The sequence below is a fragment of the Adiantum capillus-veneris genome, chromosome 11 (assembly GCF_014529385.1).
Source record: "Adiantum capillus-veneris isolate H3 chromosome 11, ASM1452938v2, whole genome shotgun sequence".
NCBI lineage: Eukaryota > Viridiplantae > Streptophyta > Polypodiopsida > Polypodiales > Pteridaceae > Adiantum > Adiantum capillus-veneris.
The window spans coordinates 25,773,218-25,800,414 of NC_140941.1; the positions used below are offsets into that span (position 1 = coordinate 25,773,218).

General features: G+C 44.1%; 1 protein-coding gene across 1 annotated transcript in view; it reads right to left on the reverse strand.

Moving 5' to 3' along the window:
* Window positions 1-4,276: 4,276 nt before the first annotated feature.
* LOC147447017 (uncharacterized) overlaps window positions 4,277-27,197 on the reverse strand; it is a 28,754-nt gene continuing 5,833 nt past the window's right edge. Inside the window, exons 3-4 of the mRNA XM_086522922.1 lie at window positions 4,786-4,811; window positions 4,277-4,582 (exon numbers count right to left, since the gene is read on the reverse strand). Of these exons, the coding sequence (XP_086379048.1) occupies window positions 4,390-4,582; window positions 4,786-4,811 (219 nt within the window). The 3' untranslated portion in view covers window positions 4,277-4,389. The remainder of the gene's footprint in view (window positions 4,583-4,785; window positions 4,812-27,197) is intronic.

A 27,197-nucleotide genomic window follows, 5' to 3' on the forward strand; every position in this document is an offset into this window, starting at 1 on the left:
TTGGATTTACACTAGCTTAATCCTCATTGGTCCACCTCTTTTTCCATCCAATAGGATTCAAGCAAAATTGGGGGTTCTGTTGCATGCTTGACATGTGTCCTATTACTGCATGTCGATGACCCTATTTTCTTCTTTGTAAGCGACTGTACCCGTGTTATTGAGTCGAGCCAAGCTCCTCCTTGCTTTGGTGGCCCACCTGGGCTATGATACCAGTTGTTGGGAAAGTGGCTAGGGTGGATGCAGCCTGAGCATTGCCATGGCAAGGAGGTTCGGGCAAAAGATGAACGAGAGAGAGAGAGAGAGAGAGAGAGAGAGAGAGAGAGAGAGAGAGAGAGAGAGAGAGAGAGAGAGAGAGAGAGAGAGAGAGAGAGAGAGAGAGAGAGAGAGAGCAAAGATTCAACACCAGTCAGAAAAAAATAACTCTATATTTTTTATTGAAAGAAACCTTACATATAAAGTAAAAAATGACATGCACACTTAACTTTAACTGATCCTCCTCGCATACATCAGAAAGGGAGTTTCCCATAGGTTGACATCAAAATCCGTGAGGGCTTGGAAACCCAACAGAACTGATGCAAAATTGAAGAGAACATATCAAGGGATTCCCATCTATAGCCAAAATAAGCATGAGGATTAGATCTGACAAGATCCATCATATAGGTATATGACCCTAAAAAGTGCAAAAGCACATGACCACCCCACATGTCAAAAACACATCATGACCAACTCTAACAAGCAAATGATACACTACTTTCCAAATCGATAGTGCCTATGGGCATATTCAAAAAAAAATAGTGATATAGTGACTCCCCCTCTTTGTGTATCACAAATGTTGACTTATGAAGTCATGCCTAGAATGTGCAACCCAATAGCCAACCTGTAGTCATGCATGGGCCGTCATCCACAAGATATTTGTCTCTTGATTCAGAGGGTCCAAAGACAAGCTCAAAATTGAAATTTGCTAAAGTCACCAATGCCACAAATTGTAAGGTTAGTGAGGGGAGAGCTAATGCCTTAGAAGAATCTCTCGATCGATGCGAACAATGTAGGCTATTTCTCCATCAATCTGCTCCAAGGACCCCATACAATCACCAAGATCCCATATTAGTTGTGCCATGGGGGCTCCCTCCCCAATTGATAACCACCAAAGGCTCTACCTACTCCAAGGAAATAACCAAAGTCACTCAAGATCAATTTCCAAGGGAACCCACCACTCACATTGTTTGCAAGTGGAGATCTAGGTACTCTAGAAGGCCAACCAAATCTTCAAAATTCAATCATATGTGATGAAAAAGGTGAATACTCATAGCAATTGAAGAAACAAAATAATGCAACGCTGAGTGCTTTTAAAACAACAAAATTTGATGTAGTCAATTTACCTCTAAAATTTTTCTTGCATATTTGGTACCCCATGGAATGACATTCAACAACTCCAAGGAGTATTTTGGAAGTTGAAATATATGACCATTGGAGCTGAAGGGGAGCAGCCTATTGCATCTTCCCTCTAGTTCCTTAACCTCAAATTACTAAGTGCCCTCTCCCAAAGTACCGGATCTTGGCCCATAATCACAAAGTCCCCTTTGGTTGCATGTGCTAACTTTCCACTACACAATGGCCCCTGTGGACATAGGCAAGAGCACAACTTCTAACACTAAATTCTTCACCACCATTGGCTCCATGTAGGGCACGTCCTATGGTCCTTTTCACAAGGATTTCTCGTAGACACTCCACTCTTCCTATGGTTGTTTAAATGTTCTCTCTCTCTCTCTCTCTCTCTCTCTCTCTCTCTCTCTCTCTCTCTCTCTCTCTCTGTGTGTGTGTGTGTGTGTGTGTGTGTGTGTGACCGTTATTCTCTCACTTAGTTAAGACCATCCTCCTGTGCGGATGGTTTGTGTGGTACAAACAATAAGTAAAATGGAGCTCACGAAATGTGTCAAAAATTTGGACATTTAAATGAAATCCTTCAGCATTAGCCCAAGGTTTGCTCATAAAAAGCAAGGTGGGGAGTCAAGAAGGTCTCCTAAAGTTAAGGAGGGATGAGAGTTATGAGGATAGGTGTGAATGAGTGCCTGCTACAATCACATGTGCTTTTTTTGTGTTTTAATATAAATTTGTATTGTCCAATTGCTTTAAATATTACAAAGAAGAGACCCACTTAAGCAACAAGGTGAAAGGTTCACATTGGCATTCTAAAACAAAATAGATAAAAACAATAAAATAAAGGGATCCATTGACAAACCAAAATAAAAGAATGTTTTAATGCTTTCATTACAAAAGGTAGGTCTAATTAGCAATTGATGCTCTCATAATGGCTTCAAAAAATATATATTTACTACCTATATAGTGCAAGGACACACTCTAAGGAGAAGAAAACGCTAAAGAAAAAATAAGCAAAAGAAACATACGTATGTATCAATGTGCACTCAATCATCTCTCTATATGACGCAAAAAATATTTTTTTCATTTTCATGGGCCTTTTCATTTCCTAAAGTCGCCCTTCACTTATGCACTCGAGACGTTTTGAAAGGCTTTTCATTTTTTTTAAGATTGGGGAAACCTAAAGAGCATAGGAAATAATAAAATAATTTAATGAAACGGAGCTTTATGAGGTTCTTAAATAAGGTCATTTGATGAGGTCCTTAAATGAAAGGAATCTGTCACAAATTAAAGGCTATTCCAATTTCCACTTATTATTCATCCATCCCCTCCGCAGAGAGAAGATTAATGTACATGTCGATGCTCCATGTCACTACTAAGAGAGGCCCAATTTTCAACGCAACTCACCTTTTAACACTATTTCCCCTACTTTTGATTGTATTTCCTATTTCTTGTTTCTACATCCTATTTGATCACACCCCCTCCTTAAAAATGGAAGTCTTGCTTCACCTCTCTATAGATCATTTGAATATCCTTCATCCATCTTCCCTTTTTTGCCATGATTAAGCCTATTCTTTTCGATATACGTATGCATTTGGAATCCACTCCCCCGTCTCTTTATTTCATATCAGAGACCACCTTTCTATGCCCTACTTAATTGAATACCACTTTTTCAAAGAAAATTAGATCATTTGAATTGGACAGAACATCTTAGCTTTGGAGGAGATAATGTAAAGAATCATAAGCTTTCTTAGTTATGTTAGTGTAAAATGATTGATATCTACACTCCAAAAGAAATATCACAAGCTGTTGGGTGTTGATGTCGTCAAGAAGTTTACTTTGAAGATTATAAATTTTGTCCGATCAATCCACAACCACTATGGGGATTGCAAACAGTTTTTCTCAATGATGGAAGATTTGTGGAGTAAATCGTTCCAACCATGAAAATTAGATTTATATTGCTAACTCTTGAATTCACATTAGAATACATCCAAGTCATGTCAACAATATTGTATGAACAACCAAGACTATGAACACCTTTGGCAATACATCTCTATGAATCACATCTCTCCCAATTTGAAGGGCAAAAAGGTTACCTCTCATTGTTCCCTTCATTCATTTAACTACTTTACCTAGGTATCCATGGCAAATCATCCCTAACATTTGTGCACACCGGTTCATGTAAAGCAAAGCTCACTCCATTAGAACCCCATGATCTTGTCAATTTTTGGGGCATGAGGCTATTTTTATATTGGGAAATGTGGAAAGAAACTGATAAGAAAGTAAACAAATTCACAAGCTTCTCAAAACCCTTGCATTACAAAGCTCTTGAAGAGATGCAAGCTATGATCGAAGGCATTGAAGTATATGTCCGTTCTCGAAAATTTTCATGTGATCCTAAAAGCTCTACAGAAAACCCAAAAGGCTTCAAACGAGAAGCTTTTTTTTTTTTTAATCCCCCCATGCCCATGAATTTTTAGTGGGCAGCCTCCTCCACGAAACAACTTATAAAGAATCACCAAATTAAAATAGATCTTTTCTCATTTGCAACACAAGGCTCTAAAAGAGAACACAAGATCTCATAAGAGATGTCTTTCTTTGTTAGTAGGCCACTAGCTCTTTATGGAATATTGGGCTTGTTGTCGATCTCTAACACGCCACCATAGGTATGGTAGCCAAGTCCCTCACTAAATGAAGTACTGCCAGAACCTAAAACTACTCTGGTGCCAAGACTGTTGGAGTTAAAGGGCCAACGTGCCCTGGCCGGACATGGAGTGCCCGGCTGTCCATTCACTCACTAACTCATTATCCATACACAGTCCTACAAGTGAATGTAAAGACAGCCCCAACAAAGACTTCGTCACAAGCCACCCAAGGAAACCAACTGTCAGAGAAAGCATCATGCAATATTGTGTGGATACTTAACATATGAATAAATTGTGGGGTAAACTTTATACAAGGAACTCCATTTACAACTCCCTCCAATTCAGAAAAAGCAGGTTGATCAAAGCTTTACTCCTTTGTCACTTCCTCTAAGGTATCTGTTTGCACAGGGTCTTGGTCTGCTAATCTTTTGTCATCTCCTTTTTGAGTAGTTTCATTAGATCCTAAATTCAATAGAAGCTGAAGTGTATACACACTCAATCCAAGGCTGTTAGCTGCAAAAACAAAAGTCGCAAGGTAGCACATTCCATTCAAGATCGTCCTGCAATAAAAGAGTATAAGCATAGAACTAGGATGTCTTATCAAACAAATTGAACTCGCCACCTATTACACAAACATTAGGGTTTAGGGTTCAGGGTATTTTACAGCTAGGATGTCTTAGCAAACAAATTGAACTCGTCACCTATTACACAAACATTAAAGTTTAGGGTTCAGGGTATTTTACAGCAGGTGACTGGTTATTACCTGACGGTTATTGTCAACTGTCGTATCTGCAATCAACCAGCCCACCAAAAGAATAAAAACGTGTTACGTTATCTTTTAGATGAGCATTGATATTTAAATAAGGAAAAACAAAAGGGAACAACCATTAAATGCTTTAAATATTTGTGTCAATTTATCACAATCAGCGACTGCTCCTACTAGCCAAACAAAATGCTGCTACTAACCAAACAAAACTCACTTCAAAACTTAAAGATTAGGCTTTAGTGGGCTGCAACAAAGAATTTCTTCTTCTTTTTTGTGGGGTGAAAATGATGTCACCTGGTACATCAAAAGCAAATAACACATCTACTCCTAGATCAAAAATGCAAGGGCTACATGCTACAGAAAGGGGCGACAGCTCAAGGAGTGCCTAGACAAAAACACAAGCAAAGGGGGGCATGCCCACGAGTGGTGGAGACCACATGTATAAGCACCGGATGGAATGACAAGGTGGCAAAAAACGAGCACAGCTGATTCATGTGCCAGCCCATGTGCCTTAATGACCGCACCCAAATGACAAACAGGCACTCCTTCCCCTCCCCTAATCTGATCCAGCCACCAATACTAGAGGGGTTTCCCAATAAATGGACTATTACTGGAACAGCAATTATCCGGTGAGCACTCCCAAGAAGGAAAGTCGAACCCAAAACCAGCCAATAGACACCAAAATGCAATGCAATGGGTGGCCAGCCAACAATATGCTGGACTATCCAATATGTGAAACATCTCTAGCAACCCTCCTGGCATCTCATGCTTTACAAACTAAAAAAACCTGAAAGTCAGTTGCCAAGGCTCACTTAAGAGCTCCGTTAGAGAAAATGTCTATACATTTTCAGATGCAACGGAATTAAGAGCTTACATAGAATCAGGCAATCACACAATCAAAATCCTTCTGGTTAACTGTGTTAGTGAATGTAACAGCACCAATGTGATGATGACCAAGGCTGAGATGACACCGATCAAATCGCACAAGGTAGCTGCTGGAGTAAAACGAGGGTCGGATAGCTCTCTGTGGCGACCACCACTACGAAAAGCCAAAAACGAGGGTCGGATAGCTCATTTGTGACGATCACCACTAAGATAAGAGAAACCTAGCGTAACAGCAGGAGGAGGCAAGATGACAGCCCCCACTAAAGAGGAACGCTCCAACCAAAAGGAGAGAATTCTTCCAAGGTGGTAAACCGGCAACAAGTCCAAATTGAGAAGTCTCTAGAATGGGATGAGGGAAGCCGTCTTGCAGAAGTATAAGTTGCAACAGCCCCAAGCAGCCCCAAATTGATTTGAGCGCCCTCTCCTTGCTGATGTATGATGCAGAGGCCTTTAGAGCTGCCAAGTGTCCACTTTGTCCATTTGAGATAATTTCCTAGTATCCAATAACTTATGAAGTCTCGCCGAGGGGCCTAAATGACTTTAATTGAGCCTAGCCACCCTTTTACTAATCAGATTTCAGTGTCGGTCGGCCCAAACATCTCGTGGATGCCTGGCCTTCACTTTTGCGCATGAAACTCTTGGCCATCGGCCATTTCACACTAGCCATGCAATGTCCAAGCATTTGTGATTTCAAAACGAGGATCCCAAAAATTAAATAAAAATCAAAGGAAGGAAACCCACAAATAAGGTTAGTGTTTGTCACAGTCTCGAGACATACCCCCCTCTTGAAATCACAAACGTTGTCGATTGCATGCCTGATATACATGCCACAGATGATTTAGTGTGATTAGCACCCTTTTATCATTGCATGTGTCACGTGACACATCCAACCCTATGTGTCCGTGGACAAGCTACAGCATGACCAAGGTTCGGTTCAATCAAGTCAGTCTAGAATAGGAAGTGATCAAGCACCTTTGTGAGTCTATTCGCAAACCGTGCATGTCCAGACACTTAGATTAGATGCATATCCTCTGGTTGCACACAACATGACCATCAGATTCCAGTCAGATCCCATCATTAGCATTTTTACAGTGCATAAAACCTATTTTCCCTATTTTTGACATTTTTCACTTATTATTTTTAAGTGACTTTTGTTGGGAACTAGGTAGGGCAATTTTGCTAAAGTAATATATAAGCAAAAACCTAGCGCTAGACCTATCTTGCAGAAGAGGAGAAAGAGCATCAAGCAATTCATTGCAACGGGCTTCTCTCTCCCCATCTCAACAAGAACACCCTCCCTTGAACCTGGCGCTTTTTTCAGCACCTAACTCCTGTGATTTCAGCCATACACCTGGCGTTTTCCCAGCATCATCACCAGCGTTTGTTAGGTTGCAGATTCAGGGTTTTGCAGTATGCTGTCCCAGCGATTCCAGCTCCCATTGGCAGCGTTTTTGGACCTAGACAGCCAGCGTTATTCAGCAAGAAGGACCCGCAATTAGAGACAGCAAATCAGCGATCTATCTACCATCAGATCCAGCGTTTTCCATGACCAACAGCAGCATTTTTCATGAGCAGTAAGCCAACGTTTCAAGCATTCAGTTTTCAGCATTAGCTTCGTCATCGTCGTCCAAACCGTCGACTTCGACATCACAGCATTTAGACTCATTGCATCAGCCCTTGTATCAGGTTGTGCAATCAATAGCGTAGACCTCTCTCGCCGTCGAGAGAGAGAGGGGCCCTTGGAGGAGGGTTTTACAACTTTCCGGTGTCGTATTCTCTTCTCTCTCTATCTCTCAGTCCCAGCACCTTCACGCATAGTGTTTATCCACTTTGTTGTGATCACTTGCACTCTCTCATTGAAGAACGGAAGGCTCTCCCTTCCCTAAGTAAAAGGAACCTTGAGCACAGTTCGGAGCACTCATCGTGAGCAAAGTCCAACATTCAGTTCCGTTGCACCTTACATTGGTATCAGAGATTTGGTAGTGTCCTGTATCATTCAAGGAAAGAATCACAAGAATCACAAGTTTTTTTTTTTTTTGCTTGATGCGGTCGCACATAACCTAGGATTTCTTGGGCGTGTCGATTCCAAATCGTGTTTTTGAAGAGTGACAAGAATCCCAAGAAAGAAGGGCTTGTCCAGCCTCCCCTTGTGCCTCATTTCATTCATTGAGAGCGGACCGTGCATTTAGCGGCCGGCCAATCGACGAGAGGTGGGAAAAAGCAACCTCGGTGTGAGCGCAAGGCCGCCAAGGGGTACGCCCGCGGAAAAGAGCAGAACTTGGGTGAAGAGAATATCCTTCTCTAACACAGATTACAAGCGAAAGAAGAAACTCAAGAACCTCAAGATCCCCAAGCACCTCAAGACCCTTAAGAACCGCAAGAACCTCAAGACTCAAGACCCTCAAGAACCACAAGAACCCAAGAACCCAAGACCCGCAAGAACCCAAGTTCCTCATGAACTTAAGAACACAAGACTTCAGTGGATGGTCATCACTCGAAGCGGAATGGATACTTTGCTTGGAGGTGATGAGCATGAGAGAGGCGAAGAAGAATTTTTTCCCCACTACGAGGTTTTTCCAACCCTCCCCCTTCCCCATCTACGCCAAGGATTGCACTAACTCTTATGGAGGAGTTGAAGCAGTTGTTTATGGAAAGGAAGTTAGAACGCGAAGCAAAAAGCAAAAAGAATGGCCGACTTTGAGCGTGAGAGAGAGCAAGCACGCTTGGAGGCCGCAGAAAGAAAGGAGAAATAGAGCGTGAACACGAAGAAAGAAAAGCAGAAATAGAGCGTGAACACGAAGAAAGAATGGTAGCCATAGAGCGTGAGCAAGAGCAAGCAGGCTTGGAAGGAGAAGCAAAGTTGGATCGCAAGAACAAAGAAAGAGAAGTAGAATTTGATCGCGCGAACAAAGACAGACAAGCAGCATTTGATCGCGAGAACAAAGCAAGACAAGCAATGAACGACTGACATATGCAAGAGTTGTTGCGACTCTTTTCTCATGTGCAGGCACGGATGCAAGAGGATAAGGAGAAGGAGACTCTTTCATTCCTTTCTTCTCCAAAGCATGACACACATGATTTGCATGATGATTTTCATGATAATGATAAGCATGACGATTTGCATGATCAAAATGTGATTATTCACAAGAATGATGATTTGCATGATCAAGATGTGCTTTCTCACGAGCATGATGATTTGTATGACCACGATGTGATTGTTCACAAGGATGATGGTTTAGCAAATGCTTCTTCTAGCGAAGCTAACCTCGTTGCACATTCAATCAATTACAAAGAACCACCTTCCCTATTGAGCCTCCTCTTCCTGCTCTTCCTCCCTCTCTTGCTAGAGCTTCTTTGACTTGGATATGCTAAGAGTTTCCCACCTCGGCAGTTTTCCTCTCCTATTGGTCAGAGTGCTCCTCCTAAGGGGGGTCCCCATGTCTTGTCTCATTAGGCCATTGGACGCTCGTCTTAGGTTACTTCCTCATATAAATCCTCTTCAACGACTTATTCCGTAGCTTGCCACTCCATCAGCTTCCTTGTGCGACTTGATCGGAGTTTCCTCACCCTTGGTCATCATCACATTGGTGTTGTACGGATTGTCGTGTTGTTTGGTTGGCGCTTCTCATCCTTTTCTCCAGGGATTTACATCTTCTCCAGATTTACCAAGCGTATTGCATTCTCTTGGACAGCTTCTCCACATCTCTTGTTGAGGGGGGGGTGTTAGATTCTTCATCTCCAGATGCTTCGCACACTGTCTAGACTCTACAGGCTCCTCACCACTCACGTGCACTGGCCCTTGGTTGTGGGTGGGCCACCCGTACACCTGCTAGACAGGAATCTCAGACACTTAGGGTTGTTCAGCACATTTCCCACTTTAGACCTGTTTTGGTCACATATTCCCCCATTTATATTAGAGAATCATATTTTTAGGTCATTGGGCTATATTGAAGATTATTGCCCGACCGACCCCTATTCTCCTATATATAGGAAGTGGGGGACGCCCTCATTTGTCTTGTCTCACACCATGTAGCCATCTGGAGTTATTGGGTTGCCAGCCTTTCCACCATCTATCTCCTGTCATGTCTCTTCTCTCTCTCTCGAGCCATTGTCTTTTTCTCTCTCACTGTAAGGTGCAGCGGAATGAATGTTGTATTTTCTCAAAATGAGTGATCCATATTTGCTCAAGGTTCCTTTTAGTTCTTATGGAAGGGAGAGCCTTCCGTTCTTTATGGAGACTGCTATGATCACGAACAAAGTGAGTGGATATTGTGCGTGCAAGTGTATGAGACTGAGAGAAAGAGAGAAGAGAGATACGACCGTCGACACCAGAGACGTTCTAAAACCCTCCTCCGAAGGCCCCACTCTCGTCGGCGAGAGTGGTCTACTATTGATTGCACAAAGTGGTACAATGATGATGCATGGAAACTGATGCAAATTGGGACTATGTCGGTGACGACGACGAGGAGGACGACGACGATGACTTAAGGGCTGAAATTTGCGATCTTCTAACTGCTGTCCACAAAAACGCTATGGCTGAAAATATGGGGCTGATTCGGGGCTGCTGAAAACGCTGGGTTGGCTGCGATTTAAGAGGCTGAAAATGATAATCTTCTGCAAGTATCTAGGGCTGAATTGGCTGTTGTCTTTAATGCTGAAAACGCTGGTACATCTGCTTCAATGAAGGCTGAAAATGAAAAACGCTGGCAGCCTTTGAAGTTTGTAGCGTTAGTGAAAACGCTAGGTACCCGGGGATATTGGTGATGAGATGAAAGCTGAAAACGCCAGCTTGTGGGAGACGTTGGCGATAACCCAAAACGCTAGGCTGATGCATAGGTGGAATTGTTAGGAAATAAGACGTAGCTAAATAGATAATTGAGTAGATTACATAATGGAGAGAGACAGATTTACATACACGAGATTATAGAGAAGAGAGAGAGAGAGTACACACGATATACGTGGTTCACCCAATGTGGGCTACGTCCACGGGAAAGCAGCCACTCAATGGCTTTAGTACTTCAAAACAAGAAGTAGTTTACAAAGGGATTATACCCTTAATGGAGCTCCCGCCTTGCTTCACTCTCACCACCTCACACTCACCTTGTTGTATCAACTTCACACACTATGAAATGTGTGTAGAAATGGCCTCCTTTTATAGGCCAAAAGGACTGCCCTCTCTTATGAGAGGCAACCATGTGTAGCCGCCCTTGTGTGAATAAGTCCAAATCGGACCCTTCAATCCGCCCATGTGTGGCCGCCCTTGAGAAGACAAATCCGCTTTTGAATTCGGCCACCGACCACTGACCATTGACTTCCGACCACCGGCCCACCAACCATTGACTACCAGCCACCGGCCAAATGATCGATTGTTTTCCGACCAGTTTCCGACCGCCGTCCGACCATAATATTCCGGCAAGTGATGTTCCTTCACGCACAATGGCTTCTCCTCATAATGGGGGCATTACAAATGTGCGCTATTACCACAGAAAATTACAAGGGTAAATCAGGCTCCATACTTAACAGAAATCGCGACGCTTGAAGGTGTCTGCTGAGAGAGGGGAGTACCTGCTGCCTATGGCCTGTTGTGCTCCTTACTCATCTGCCAAAGAGTGCTAGCTTTGGTTTGCTTATATATTTTCTTACCCAAATTGCCCTACCTACTTTTGTTTGGAAAGTCACTTAAATTAATAAGTGAAAAATGTCAAAAATAGGGAAAATAGGCTAAATGCACTGGAAAAATCCCCTAACTAATCCTAATGGATTCTGATGGGAATACTGATGATCATGCTGTGTGCAACCAGAGGATATGCATCTATGCTAAGTAACTGGGCATGCACGGTCTACGAATAGACTCACAAAAGTGTCAGATCACTTCTAATCTAGACTGACTGGACTTGACGGAAACCCTGTTATGGTGTAGCTTGTCCACGGACACATAGGATTGGATGTGTCACGTGACATCCCCTCCTTTTTAAAGTGAGGTACTGGTACCGAGCTGCATGGCTTCCTTGTAGTCTGCCAACAACGCTGGATAATCCTTGAAGAACTCTTCGTCTACCCACACCGCTTCATGGGTTCCTCGATCCTTGAACTTCAAAAAATATTGTCGCATTTGCTTCTTCGAACCATGGCGAAACCGATGCAACAACACTTGCTCCGGCTCCATGACTTCAGCTTCATTGATGATCTCCGGTTCTTCTTCTTCCGAAATGTCCTTTGGAGGTGTTCCCTGAAACACTTTCAACCAAGAAACATGGAAAACGTTGTGCATTGACCATGAGTTAGGCAACTACAATTTCATTGAAACCTCATTTATCTTTTTCATGACTGGAAATGGACCATACATACGAAAAGACAACTTTGGACACTTCTTTCCAACTTGCTTAAGACGTTGCTTCATGATTCTTAAATACACACAATCTCCTTCCTTGATCGAAACATCCTGATGATGCTTATTAGCCTGCCGTGAATAAGATTCTTGAGCCTTGCTTAGCCGAAGCTTCACACTCTCAAAAATCTCATCCAATGACTGACTTTCAGCATTGCCATCAGGCACTTGACTGACCGAGCGAGTCAAAAGTGATTGGAACGGACGGCCAAAAGCTGCCTCATACGGAGTTCGACCAATAGCAAAAGAAAAAGAGTCATTCAAAATAGCATGTACCAATGGAAGATAGAGCTCCCACTGAGACTGTTGATTTTTAACATATGACTTTAAAACATCAAAAGCCAACTGATTGTAAATTTCGGTTTGACCATCTGACTATGGATGAAAAGCCGATGAAAAATTCAACTTAGTGCCAAAATTTTCAAAGAGTGCGCGCCAAAAATTGGACGTGAACTTAACATCCCTAGCTGAAACAATCGACTTTGGCAAACCATAGAGGGAGTATCAATGCTTAATGAACAATCGTGCTACATCTTGTGCAGTAACTGTGGCTTTACAAGAAATCAACATGCAAAATTTGCTGAAACGATCAACAATTGTTAAACATTGAGTGTTCCTTGAATGCAAACTTGGTGGTAGGTTAGTCACAAAATCCAAAGGAAATATCCTGAAAAGATTCATCGGAAATAGGTAGCGGAAGCAAGAGGCCTTGCTGCTTAGAGGAGCTTTTACCTTTTGACATATAGTGGACTGTGTGACATAACGAAACACATCTTTTCGTATTTTAGACCAATCAAAAAATCGTTCAATTTTTTCCAATGTGGTGTTCGTTCCCCTGTGCCCCCCCTGTGAGAGAATCATGTGCATCATGCAATATCGTTGGCCTAAGAGAGGGCAACCCACATAAACGCTGAGAAAAAATAACAATCCATCACGAATGAGATAGTTGCTTGGCCCTTGGGAAGCAAGAGCCTGCAACCAATGCTTACCAAACTCGGAATCCGCATACTGATTCTTCATATTGTCAAAAGACTCACCCTGAATAGAAAATGTGGTTCTTGGCTTAAGAGCCAAAATCTATCCTTTGCGACTCAACGCATCTGCAACAACGGGGTTAGCTTTTCCAAGCACATACTCAATCAAACCTCCAAATTGCTCAAAAAATTGTGACCACCGCGCTTGGCGATCACTCCAATGTGCACTAAGGATAGACTGGAGCCACTTGAGGGCTTGTTGATCTGTGCGAACTGTAAACTCTCTACCATACAAAAAATGCTTCCAATGCTTAAGAGAGTGAATGACAAACAAAAGTTCTTTATCATAAACTAAATAATTCTTTTCCGCACTATTGAGCTTCCGATTAAGGAAAGCTACAGGACGACCATGCTGCTGAAGCACAACGCCTATGGCAACATTGCTCGCATCCATCCATACCTCAAAGGGATCATCCCAAGAGGCAAGGATAAGACACGGTGCTTCTGTCACCGCAACCTCGAGAGCTGCGAAAGCCTCAATGGCTGGCTCGGACAAGTCTACGCGCTGACGGCGAGTCTTTACCCCTTTCAAAACGTCAGTCATAGGTGCAGCAATGCGTGCAAAATTCTCTATGTGTGAACTATATGCTTGACATAAACCAAGAGAAGAACGCACATCATATGCAGTTTTGGGCAAATCCCAATTACGAACCTGTTCCACCTTCGCGGGATCTAGCTTGATGCCTTCTGCAAAAATGATATAACCCAGATAAGTGACTTCAGTGAGAAAAAATTTAGACTTCTTAGCTGCAATGTACAACTAACACTCGTCCAAACGAGTTAGTATCCTTTCAACATCTCTTTCATGTTGTTCCCACGATGCAGAAAAAATGAGAATATCATCTAAAAAGATGAACACACATACACCGACCATATCGCCGAAACGACCTACCATGAGACGATTGAATCTACCGACAACACCTGTCAATCCAAAAGGCATAACAATATACTCCCATTGCCCTCGCTCGGTGCGAAAAGCGGTCTTGAAAATGTCGCATTTGAATACCCGTACCTGATGGTATCCACTTTTGAGATCGACCTTGTTGAAAATCTTTGCCCCATTGAGCCTATCAAGGATATACTCAATGCGAGGCATCGGAAACTTGTTCTTGACGGTCATCTTGTTTAATGCCCTGTAATCAACACACAAACGAGACGAACCATCCTTCTTGCGAACAAACAAAATAGGAGCAGCAAAAGGACTTACACTAGGACGTATGAATCCTCTAACCACCAACTCCGTGAGTTGTCGCTCTAACTCTTCCTCCTGTGACTTGTTCAACCGGTAGGGAGCCTTACTGACAGGCTGCGCTCCCTCCATAAGCTCGATGCGATGGTCCTCCGGTCGCTCGGGTGGGAGACGAGATAGAAGATCATCCTGCAAAAAGAGATGTTTAAACTTCGTAAACAATTCTGAATACTTAGCTAGAGCCTAAATGCTCTGGGAAACTGGAGCAACATATATGAATGCCGCTTGTGCTCCTCGTCGTAATTCACGCTTTACCTCCACATGAGAGATGAGAGGCAAAGAATGCAAGCCCTCCTCAGCACGAATGATGAGGGGGGAATCAGTTTTGACATGTAAAGTCAGAGTGTTAGCCTCCCAATCAATGAGAGGGTTAAGTTCACGAAACCATCTTGTGCCCAAAATCATATCACATCCTGAGAGAGGAGACACAAGAAATTTCCTACGAAAAGAAGCTTGTTGAGCAATAAACATCACATCAAGACACTCCTTCGTGATGAGAGAGTCCATACCAGGAGTGAAGCCAGAAACCACGAGAGGAGATTTCTGACTAACCTCTAGGCGGGCTCTCTCAACAAGAGGGGGGATAATCACATCATGCATACTGCCTGGATCAAACAATATGATAAAACGCTGCCCTTTTACATGACCATAACACCTCATGAGAGACTCATCAATGTGTGTCAGAGTCAGGAGAAGACGCTGGTTGGTTTGTGACAGTGCTTGTGGTTGCTATGGGTGCCTTTTGTTCTTTAGATGGGACTGTCATAGGATAGGCCTTCTTAATGTGACCTTTGACGTGACATTGAAAACATCTACCTTCTTTAGCATAGATCACTTGTTCTTCAGTCGTGATGTATCCTCCTACAATTCCTTGTAAAGCTTTTTCATCAGGGGTTAGCTTAGGTTGTACAGGTGTGCTTTAGCTTTACCCTTAGATTCATTGTTAGAGTTCTTTTCCGAGGAATTAGAGGAAGAAGGGCTAGAAGAATTACCATTCTTACCATTCTGTGTGTTCTGAGAATTTTGAGAGGTCCCTTGAGAAGACTTGTTCTCCTTAGGCTTTCTTTGTTGTGCTTCATCTCTTGGGAGAGAGCGATCGCTACCGCCTTGTTGAGATCCGCGGGGTCAAAGACTTCAACATCAAACTTGATGTATTCGTCTAACCCAAAGAGAAAAGCCTCTTTGCGCTCATCATCCGATTTGCGTAATTGAGTGCCGAGCTGCAAAACACGGTTAGAAAAAGACATGACTGGCATACCATGTTACTTGAGATTGCGCCAATCCTCTTTCAATCGTGCGAGGTACTGAGGTGGCATAAACCGCGCCTTGAGCTTGTCTTGGAAATCAGCCCAACTAAAAGAAGGGGGCGTGAATTCGTCGGCTTCCTCTAGGTGCGCGGCTAGCTGTGCCTCTTGCCATACGTGGTACCAATCGATGGCATCACCGGCAAGGTACATAGCTGCCGTCAAAACTTTGCTATTTCCTGTTTCCTTAGTTGTCGCAAAATAAGCATTAAATTGATGCAACCAAGAATGAATAACCGTAGCATCCATCTTACCATCATACTTAGTGAAAGTCAACTTCTCGGTGACTGGGTTGTTGGAATCCGCATCGTGGCTTGCACCACTTAAGGAACTCCCACGATCTTTGGCTTGTTCGATCTTCGAGGCTAGCACTTGTCGAAGCAATTCTGGAGTGCGTAGCTCTCTTTGAGCTTCACGCTCGGCCTCCCTTTCTGCTTTTCGTTCATTTCGTTCATCGCGCTCGCATTCAAAAGCAAGGCGATTTGTTTGTTGTTGTGCCAATGCAACTCGATTCGCTTCTTATTGTTGTATTGCATTTCTTTCATTTTGTTCTTCGCGCTCGCGTTCCAAAGTAATGCGAGTCGCTTCTTGTTGTGCCAGCGCAATGCGATTCGCTTCTTGTTGTGCCAGCATCATGTCCATCATTGACTTGACCATCATCTCCATAGGAGTTAGTACAACTCGTGGCGTAGATGGCGAAGGGGGAGGGTCGGAAAAATCTCTTGGTGGAGAAAATCCTTCGTTACCTCTCTCATGCTCATCACCTGCATGCGAAGTATCCATTCCGCTTCGGGTGACGACCATGCACTAGGATCTTTGGTTCTTAAGTTCACAAGAAACTTGGGTTCTTGAGGGTCTTGAGGTTCTTCAGGTTTTCTTTTGCTTGCAAATCGCATTTAAGAAGGATCTTCTCTTCACCCGAGCTCTACTCTTTTCCGCGGGCGCACCCCTTTGCGGCCTTGCGCTCACACCAAGGTTGCTTCTTCCCACCTCATGTCGATTGGCCGGCCGCTAAGTGCACGGTCCGCTCTCAATGAGTGAAAAGAGACACAAGGGGAGGCTGGACAAGCCCTTCTTTCTTGGGATTCTTGTCACTCTTCAAAAAACACGATTAGGAATCGACACGCCCAAGCGAACTTGGTTTCGTGCGACCGCAACAAGCAAAAAAATTTCTTGTGGTTCTTGTGGTTCTTTCCTTGAGTGATACAGAACACTTCCAAAGCTCTGATACCAATGTAAGGTGCAGCGGAATGAATGTTGTATTTTCTCAAGATGAGTGATCCATATTTGCTCAAGGTTCCTTTTAGTTCTTATGGAAGGAAGAGCCTTCCGTTCTTTATGGAGACCGTTATGATCACGAACAAAGTGAGTGGATATTGTGCGTGCAGTGTATGAGACTGAGAGAGAGAGAGAGAGAGAGAGAGAGAGAAGAGAGATACGACACCAGAGACGTTGTAAAACCCTCCTCCGAAGGCCCCACTCTCGTCGGCGAGAGTGGTCTACTATTGGTTGAACAAAGTGGTACAATGATGATGCATGGAAACTGATGCAAATTGGGACTATGTCGGTGACGACGACGGGGACGACGACAATGACTTAAGGGCTGAAATCTGCGATCTTCTAACTGCTGTCCACAAAAACGCTATGGCTGAAAATATGGGGCTGATTCGGGGCTGCTGAAAACGCTGAGTTGGCTGCGTTTTAAGAGGCTGAAAATGATAATCTTCTCCAACTATCTAGGGCTGAATTGGCTGCTGTCTTTAATGCTGAAAACGTTGGTACATCTGCTTCAATGAAGATTGAAAATGAAAAACGTTGGCAGCCTTTGTAGCGTTAGTGAAAACGCTAGGTACCCGGGAATGTTGGCGATGAGATGAAAGCTGAAAACGCCAGCTTGTGGGAGATGTTGGCGATAACCCAAAACGCTAGGTTGATGGGTAGGTGGAAATCGCGAAGGCTTGAAGGTGTCTGCTGAGAGAGGAGAGTACCTGCTGCCTGTGGCCTGTTGTGCTCCTTGCTCATCTGCCAAAGAGTGCTAGCTTTGGTTTGCTTATATATTTTCTTACCCAAATTGCCCTACCTACTTTTATTGGAAAATCACTTAAATTAATAAGTGAAAAATGTCAAAAATAGGGAAAATAGGCTAAATGCACTGGAAAAATCCCATAACTGATTCTAATGGATTCTGATGGGAATATTGATGATCATGCTGTGTGCAACCAGAGGATGTGTGTTAGGTGCAGCGGAATGAATATTGTATTTTCTCAAGATTAGTGATCTTTACTGCTCAAGGTTCCTTTTAGTTCTTAGGGAAAGAGAGAGCTTTCCGTCTATAGTGTGGTGATCACGAACAAAGTGAGTGGATCTAGTGCGTGCAAATGAATGAGACTCAGAGAAGGAGAGAGAAGAGATACGACACCGAGGGGTTGTAAAACCCTCCTCCGAAGGCCCCACTCTCGTCGGCGAGAGTGGTCTACTTGATTTCACGAAAGAGTACAATGCGAATGCAAAGGACTGATGTTGTTGGACTATGCCGATGACGATGATGGTGACGATGTCGACGGCTTCGAGGTTGACAAAGGGGACTGTTTTCGTTGCTGAAAATGGACGGTTCCTTGGGGCTTATGGCTGAATCTGAGGGCTGGACAAACACAAGGTTCCGGGTCCTTTTTGGCTGCGTTTTTGGGGGGATAAGGCTGGCTGAAAAACGCTGTTTACAGCAGGGCTTTAATTGCTGAATATTGACTGTTTTGCAAGGCCCGATTCAGCCTTATGGCATGTGGATCTTCTGCTGCGATCAGGGATGAAAAACGCTGCTGCTGTGGTCAATTCCTCTTGCGTCTATGGTGCTGATTTGCTGCAGTCTTGCCTTGCTTGCTAGCGTTAGTAATTTCAGGTTTACTGCTGCCAAGGGGAGAGCAAAACGCTGGATAGGTTGAGTCTGGAAACGCTGAGTTTGCTGTGGTTGCTGGCGTTAGTGATTGGGGAAGAAAACGCTGGCTGTGCTGAGGTTCCTGGCGATGTCTCCAAGAGGGAAGCGCTAGGCAATGCCAGCAAATGGGGGCGACACCAAGGCTAAAGATCCGGGGGGGGATGGACTCACCGAAGGTGGAGAGGTTCTTGCTGAGAGGGAAGGAACACCTGCTGCTTTGGAAAAGCCTGTTGTGCTTTCTCCTCATCTGCCAATTAGTGCTAACTTGGGTTTGCTTATAAATTAACTTACCCAATTTGCCCTAATGACTACCCAACAAAAGTCACTTAATAAATAAGTGAAAAATGTCAAAAATAGGAAAAAATGAGATAAAGTCATCTGAAAAATCCTCAAACTGACTCTGATGGAATCTGATGCAAATGCTTATGCTTGTGCTTATGCAACCAGAGGATAAGCAACTACACTGAGTGACTGGGCATGCACGGTCTACGAATAGACTCACAAAAGTGCCAGATCGCTCCTAATCTAACTTGACTGGACTTTGACGGAAACCCTGCTATGGTGTAGCTTGTCCACGGACACACAGGGTTGGGATGTGTCACGTGACATCTCCTCCTTTTAAAGTGAGGTACTGGTACCGAGCTGCATGGCTTCCTTGTAGTCTGCCAACAACTCTGGATAATCCTTGAAGAACTCTTCGTCTACCCACACCGCTTCATGGGTTCCTCGATCTTTGAACTTCAAAAAATACTGTCGTACTTGTTTCTTCGAACCATGGTGAAACCGATGCAACAAGACTTGCTCCGGCTCCATGACCTCTGCTTCATCGATGATCTCCGGCTCTTCTTCTTCCGAAACGTCCTTTGGAGGTGTCCCCTAAAACACTTTCAACCAAGAAACATGGAAAACGTTGTGCATTGACCATGAGTTAGGCAACTTTAATTTCATTGAAACCTCATTAATCTTTTTGATGACTGGAAAAGGACCATACATACGAAAAGATAATTTAGGACATTTCTTTCCAACTTACTTAAAACGCTGTTTCATAATCCGTAGATACACCCAATCTCCTTCCTTGATAGAGACCTCCTGACGATGCTTGTTAACCTGTCGAGAATAAGATTCCTGAGCCTTGCTTAGCCGAAGCTTCACACTCTCAGAAATCTCATCCAATGACTGACTCTCAACATTGGCATCAGGCATTTGACTGACCAATTGAGTCAACAATGACTGGAATCGGCGGCCAAAAGCTGCCTCATACGGAGTTCGACCAATAGCAGAAGAGAAGGAATCATTGAGAATAGCCTGTACCAATGGGAGATAGAGCTCCCATTGAGACTGCTGCTCATGAACATAAGACTTCAACACATCAAAAGCTAACTGATTATAAATTTCCGTTTGACCATCTGACTGTGGATGAAAAGCGGATGAAAAATTCAACTTTGTGCCAAAATTTTCAAAGAGTGCACGCCAAAAGTTGGATGTAAACTTAACATCCCTATTTGAAACAATGGACTTTGGCAAACCACAGAGGGGGTACCAATGCTTTATGAACAATTGTGCAACATCCTATGCAGTAATTGTGGCCTTATAAGAAATCAACATGCAGAATTTGCTGAAACGATCAACATTAGTTAAACATTGAGTGTTCCTTGAATGCTGACTTGGTGGTAAGTTAGTCACAAAATCCATAGAGATATCCTGGAAAGGTCCCTCGGGAATAGGCAGCGGAAGCAAGAGGCCTTGCTGCTTACCCCGAGGAGCTTTCACTTTTTGACAAATAGTGCAATGTGTGACTAAACACATCTTTTCGCATTTTAGGCCAATAAAAAAATCGTTCGATCTTTTCCAATGTGGTGTTCATACCCCTGTGCCCACCCGTGAGAGTCGTGTGCATCATGCGATATGGCTGGCCTAAGAGAGGGCAACACACATAGACGCTGACGAAAAAATAACAATCCATCACGAATGAGATAGTTGTTGGACCCTTGGGAAGCAAGAGCCTGCAACCAATACTTATCAAACTCCGAATCTTCATATTGATTCTTCATGCTGTAAAAAGACTCACCCTGTATAGAAAATGTGGTTCTTGACTCAAGAGCCAAAATCTGTCCTTTGCGACTCAACGCATCTGCAACAAACAGGGTTAGCTTTTCTAGGCACATACTCAATCAAACCACCAAATTGCTCAAAAAATTGTGACCACCGCGCTTGGCGATCACTCCAATGTGCACTAGGCATAAACTGGAGCCACTTGAGCGCTTGATGATCTATGCGCACTGTAAACTCTCTATCATACAAAAAATGCTTCCAATGCTTAAGAGAGTGAATGACAGACAAAAGTTCTTTATAATAAACTGAATAATTCTTTTCCGCACTATTGAGCTTCCGGCTAAGGAAAGCTACTGGGCGACCATGTTGTTAGAGCACAGCGCCTATGGCGACATTACTCGCATCCGTCCATACCTCAAAGGGGTCATCCCAAGAGGCAAGGATAAGACACGGTGCTTCTGTCACCGCAACCTTGAGAGCTGCGAAAGCCTCAATGGCTGTCTTGGGCAAGTCTACGCGCTGACGGCGAGTCTTTACCCCTTTCAAAACATCAATCATAGGTGCAACAATGCGTGCGAAATTCTCTATGTGCGAACTATATGCTTGACATAAACCAAGAAAAGAACGCACATCATATGCAGTTTTGGACAAATCCCAATTACGAACTTGTTCCACCTTCACGGGGCCTAGCTTGACGCCTTCTACAGAAATGATATAACCCAGATAAGTGACTTCAGTAAGAAAAAATTCAGACTTCTTAGCTGCAATGTACAACTGACACTCATCCAAACGAGTTAGTACCCTTTCAACATCTCTTTCATGTTGTTCCCACGATGCAGAAAAAATGAGAATATCATCTAAAAAGATGAACACATATACACCTACCATGTCGCCGAAACGACCTACCATGAGACGGTTGAATGTACCCACGGCTCCTGTCAATCCAAAAGACATAACAATATACTCCCATTGCCCTCGCTCGGTGCGAAAGGCGGTCTTGAAAATGTCGCCTTTGAATACCCGTACCTGATGGTATCCACTTTTGAGATCAACCTTGCTGAAAACCGTTGCCCCATTGAGCCTATCTAAGATATACTCAATGCGGAGCATCGGAAACTTGTTCTTGACGGTCATCTTGTTCAATGCACTATAATCAACACACAAACGAGACGAACTATCCTTCTTGCGAACGAACAAAATAGGGGCAACAAAAGGATCTACACTAGGACGTATGAATCCTCTAGCCACCAACTCCGTGAGTTGTCGCTCTAACTCTTCCTCCTGTGACTTGTTCAAACGGGTAGGAAGCCTTACTAACCGGCTGCGCTCCCTCCACAAGCTCGATGCGATGGTCCTCTGGCCGCTCCGGTGGAAGCCGAGGTGGAAGATCATCCTGCAAAAAGAGATGTTTAAATTTCGTAAACAACTCCGAATACTTACCTGGAGCCTGAATGCTCTGGGAAATCGAGGCAGCATATATGAATGCCGCTTGTGCTCCTCGTCGTAATTCACGCTTTACCTGCACATGCGAGATGAGAGGCAAAGAATGCAAGCCCTCCTCAGCACGAATGATGAGAGGGGCATCTGTTTTGCCATGCAAAGTGAGAGTTAGGGCCTCCCAATCAACAAGAGGGTTCAGTTCACGAAACCACTTCATGCCCAAAATCATATCACATCCTGAGAGAGGAGACACAAGAAATTTCCGACTAAAAGAAGCTTGCTGAACGGTAAACATCACACCAAGGCACTCCGTCGTGATGAGAGAATCCATACCAGGAGCGAAGCCAGAAACCTCGATAGGAGATTTCTGACTAACCTCTAGGCGGGCTCTCTCAACAAGAGGGGGACTAATCGCATCATGCATACTACCTGGATCAAACAATATGATAAAACGTTGTCCTTTTACATGACCATAACACTTCATGAGAGATTCATCAATGTGTGTGTCAGAGTCATGCGAAGATGAAGGTTGTGTTGTGACAGAGTTTGTGGTAGTTACAGGTGCCTTTGGTTCTTTAGGTGCGACTATCTTAGGACAGTTTTTCTTAATGTGACCCTTAATGTGACATTGAAAACATCTACCTTCCTTAGCATAAACCACTTGTTCTTCAGCCGTGATGTATCCCCCTACAATTCCTTGAGAAGCTTTTTCATAAGGGATTAGCTTAGGTTTTGCAGTTACTTTAGCTTTACCCTTAGATTCATTGTGAAAGTTCTTTTCCGAGGAATTAGAGGAAGAAGGGCTAGAAGAATTACCATTCTTACCGTTCTTACTGTTCTGTGTGTTCTGAGAATTCTGAGATGTCCCTTGAGAAGACTTGTTCTCCTTAGGCTTTCCCTTGTTGTGCTTCATCTCTTGGGCAAGAGCGATTGCTACCACCTTGTTGAGATCTGCGGGGTCAAAGACTTCCACATCAAACTTGATGTATTCGTCTAACCGAAAGAGAAAAGCCTCTTTGTGCTCATCATCCGACTTGCGTAGTTGAGTGCCTAGTTGCAAAACACGGTTAGAAAAAGACATGACTGGCATACCGTGTTGCTTGAGATTACGCCAATCCTCTTTCAAGCGTGTCAGATACTGAGGTGGCATAAACCGCGCCTTGAGCTTGTCTTGGAAATCAGCCCAACTAAAAGAGAGGGGCGTGAAATCATCGGCTGCCTCTAGGTGCGCGGCTAGCTGTGCCTCTTGCCATACATGGTACCAATTGATGGCATCACCGGCAAGGTACATAGCTGCCGTCAAAACTTTGCTATTTCTTGTTTTCTTAGTTGTCGCAAAATAAGCATTAAATTGATGCAACCAAGAATGAATAACTGTAGCATCCATCTTACCGTCATACTTACTGAAAGTCAATTTTTCTGTAACTGGATGGTTGAAATCCGTGTCGTGGCTTGCGTCACTTGACGAACTTCCACGATCTTTGGGTGGTTCGGTCTTCGAGGCTAGGATATGGGAAATAAACTCTTGATGACGAATCTCCCTTTGAGCCTCGCGTTTATCGCGCTCGCGTTCGAAAGAAAGTCGATTTTCTTCTTGTTTTGCGACAAGAGCAATGCGCTCACGCTCCTGAGCAAGGAGCTTGTCGTCCTGTCCGTCCATCATGGCTATCATTTGCTTCATCATTACCTCCATAGGGTCTGGCGTAGATGGCGAAGGGGGAGGGTTGGAAAAACCTCCTGGTGGGGAGAATCCTTCGTCGCCTCTCTCATGCTCATCACCTGAAGGCAAAGTATCCATGTCGCTTCGGGTGACGACCATGCACTATGATCTTGGGGTCTTAAGCTCGCGAGGAACTTGGTTCTTGAGGGTCTTGAGGTTCTTGAGGTCCTTGATTCGTGAGAATCTAGGGTTCTTGAGATTCTTGAGGTTCTTGAGGTCCTTGATTCGTGAGAATCTTGGGGTCTTGAGGATCCTGAGGTTCTTGAGGTTTTCTTTCGCTTGCAAATCGCGTCGGAGAAGGATCTTCTCTTCACCCGAGTTCTACTCTTTTCTGCGGGCGCACCCCTTGGCGACCTTGCGCTCACACCAAGGTTGCTTTTTCCCACCTCACGTCGATTGGCCGGCCGCTACTTGCACGGTCGGCTCTCAATGAGTGAAAAGAGACACAAGGGGAGGCTGGACAAGCCCTTCTTTCTTGGGATTCCTGTCACTCTTCAACAAAACACGATTAGGAATCGCCATGCCCAACTAAACTTGGGTTCGTGCAATCGCAACAAGCAAAAAAAAATTCTTGTGGTTCTTGTGGTTCTTTCCTTGAGTAATGCAGAACACTTCCAAAGCTCTGATACCAGTGTTAGGTGCAGCGGAATGAATGTTGTATTTTCTCAAGATTAGTGATCTTTACTGCTCAAGGTTCCTTTTAGTTCTTAGGGAAAGAGAGAGCTTTCCGTCTATAGTGTGGTGATCACGAACAAAGTGAGTGGATCTAGTGCGTGCAAATGAATGAGACTTAGAGAAGGAGAGAGAAGAGATACGACACCGAGGGGTTGTAAAACCCTCCTCCAAAGGCCCCACTCTCGTCGGCGAGAGTGGTCTACTTGATTTCACGAAAGAGTACAATGCGAATGCAAAGGACTGATGTTGTTGGACTATGCCGATGACGATGATGGTGACGATGTCGACGGCTTCGAGGTACATCAGTAGGACTATGCCGATGACGATGATGGTGACGATGTCGACGGCTTCGAGGTTGACAAAGGGGACTGTTTTCGTTGCTGAAAACGGACGGTTCCTTGGGGCTTATGGCTGAATCTGAGGGCTGGACAAACACAAGGTTCCGGGTCCTTTTTGGCTGCGTTTTTGGGGGGATAAGGCTGGCTGAAAAACGCTGTTTACAGCAGGGCTTTAATTGCTGAATATTGACTGTTTTGCAAGGCCCGATTCAGCCTTATGGCATGTGGATCTTCTGCTGCGATCAGGGATGAAAAACGCTGCTGCTGTGGTCAATTCCTCTTGCGTCTATGGTGCTGATTTGCTGCAGTCTTGCCTTGCTTGCTAGCGTTAGTAATTTCAGGTTTACTGCTGCCAAGGGGAGAGCAAAACGCTGGATAGGCTGAGTCTGGAAACGCTGAGTTTGCTGTGGTTGCTGGCGTTAGTGATTGGGGAAGAAAACGCTGGCTGTGCTGAGGTTCCTGGCGATGTCTCCAAGAGGGAAGTGCTAGGCAATGCCAGCAAATGGGGGCGACACCAAGGCTGAAGATGCGGGGGGGGCTGGCCTCACCGAAGGTGGAGAGGTTCTTGCTGAGAGGGAAGGAACACCTGCTGCTTTGGAAAAGCCTGTTGTGCTTTCTCCTCATCTACCAATTAGTGCTAACTTGGGTTTGCTTATAAATTAACTTACCCAATTTGCCCTACTGACTACCCAACAAAAGTCACTTAATAAATAAGTGAAAAATGTCAAAAATAGGGAAAAATGGGATAAAGTCATCTGAAAAATCCCCAAACTGACTCTGATGGAATCTGATGGAAATGCTTATGCTTGTGCTTATGCAACCAGAGGATATGCACCTACACTGAGTGATTGGGCATGCACGGTCTACGAATAGACTTACAAAAGTGCGAGATCACTCCTAATCTAACTTGACTGGACTTTGACGGAAACCCTGCTATGGTGTAGCTTGTCCACGGACACATAGGGTTGGGATGTGTCACATGACAATATGCATCTATGCTAAGTGACTGGGCATACACGGTCTACGAATAGACTCACAAAAATGCCAGATCACTTCTAATCTAGACTGAATGGACTTGACGGAAACCCTGTTATGGTGTAGTTTGTCCACGGACACACAGGGTTGGATGTGTCACGTGACACTCACCTTCCGCTGCACACTGACAAATCCGAGATGCTCGGAATTGGATCCTTGATAGTGGTGTTTGGCAACACATGATACCTTCGAAGGATCAGTTATCCAACATGCCGCCAAACTGTAGTTCCATTTTCATTGGCAACAAAACCAGAGATTTCTATTCATGAGGGTACCATGGAGTTGGTTCCAGGTGGCAAAGGGGGTATGCATACCTCCAAGGTTCTTTATTATCCAAAATTGGGTTTCATCCCACGTTGGCGCACGAAGTCTGCAAAGTTAGGTTGCAGGCATGAAGGTGATCTTCACAGAGGATGCAGTGTCCATATGGGATCGAGTCTCCGGCAAGGAGGTTAGAGGGGGCATGGTGGAAAACGGTCTCTAGAGGCTCCATGCTCTTTCTTCAGTGACTGGTATTTCTCTAGGTGATTTATGGCAGTATTGATTTGGTCATTTGAAAGAGGATGTAGTATCCATATGGGATTGAGACTCCAGTAAGGAGGTAAGAGGGGGCATGGTGGAGCACAGTCTCTAGAGGCTCCATGCTCTTTCTTTAGTGACTGGTACTTCTCAAGGTGATTTATGGCATTATTGGTTTGGTCATTTGAACATTGATGCTCTTCGTCGAGCTTTTCGTGAACAATTGATTGAAGGCTTACCAGATGTTGAAAGTAAGCATGGAAAATGCATTACGCATTCGTGGGAAGTAACATGGAGAGGCTATTCACAAGCACTCCACGCTGAGCTACTGCGGTTTTGGAGATGGTTCACACCAACCTTTTTGGACCTATGCAGACTCTGTCTTTATGCAGAGCTCTTTACTTCATGTTGTTGGTGAATGGTTTCGGCCACTTTACTTGGTATATTTTCTACAACACAAGTCAAAAGGTATTTGAACTTTTCAAGAACTAGTGCACACTCGCGAAGAAGGAACCCGGCAAAGTGTTGAAGACAGTTCGAGTTCACCTCCAATGCTTTTATACAGTTTTGTGCAAACCATGGCATCAAAACAAGAGCTTGCAAATACCAGCTCGCCCTCTAAGAATGCAGTGGTGGAGCAGAAGAATACGACTCTGGTGGAGATGGCGAGGATAATGCTCGAGCATAGAGACTTGCCGAAGTCTTTGTGGACGGAGGCAGTAGCAAGAGCAATTCACACTCTTAACAAGTCTCCTACGTCTTTAGTTCCAAGGACGACTCTGTTTGAGCCTTACTTTGGTTGTCGAATATTTGGGAGCGATGCATACGTCCATGGACC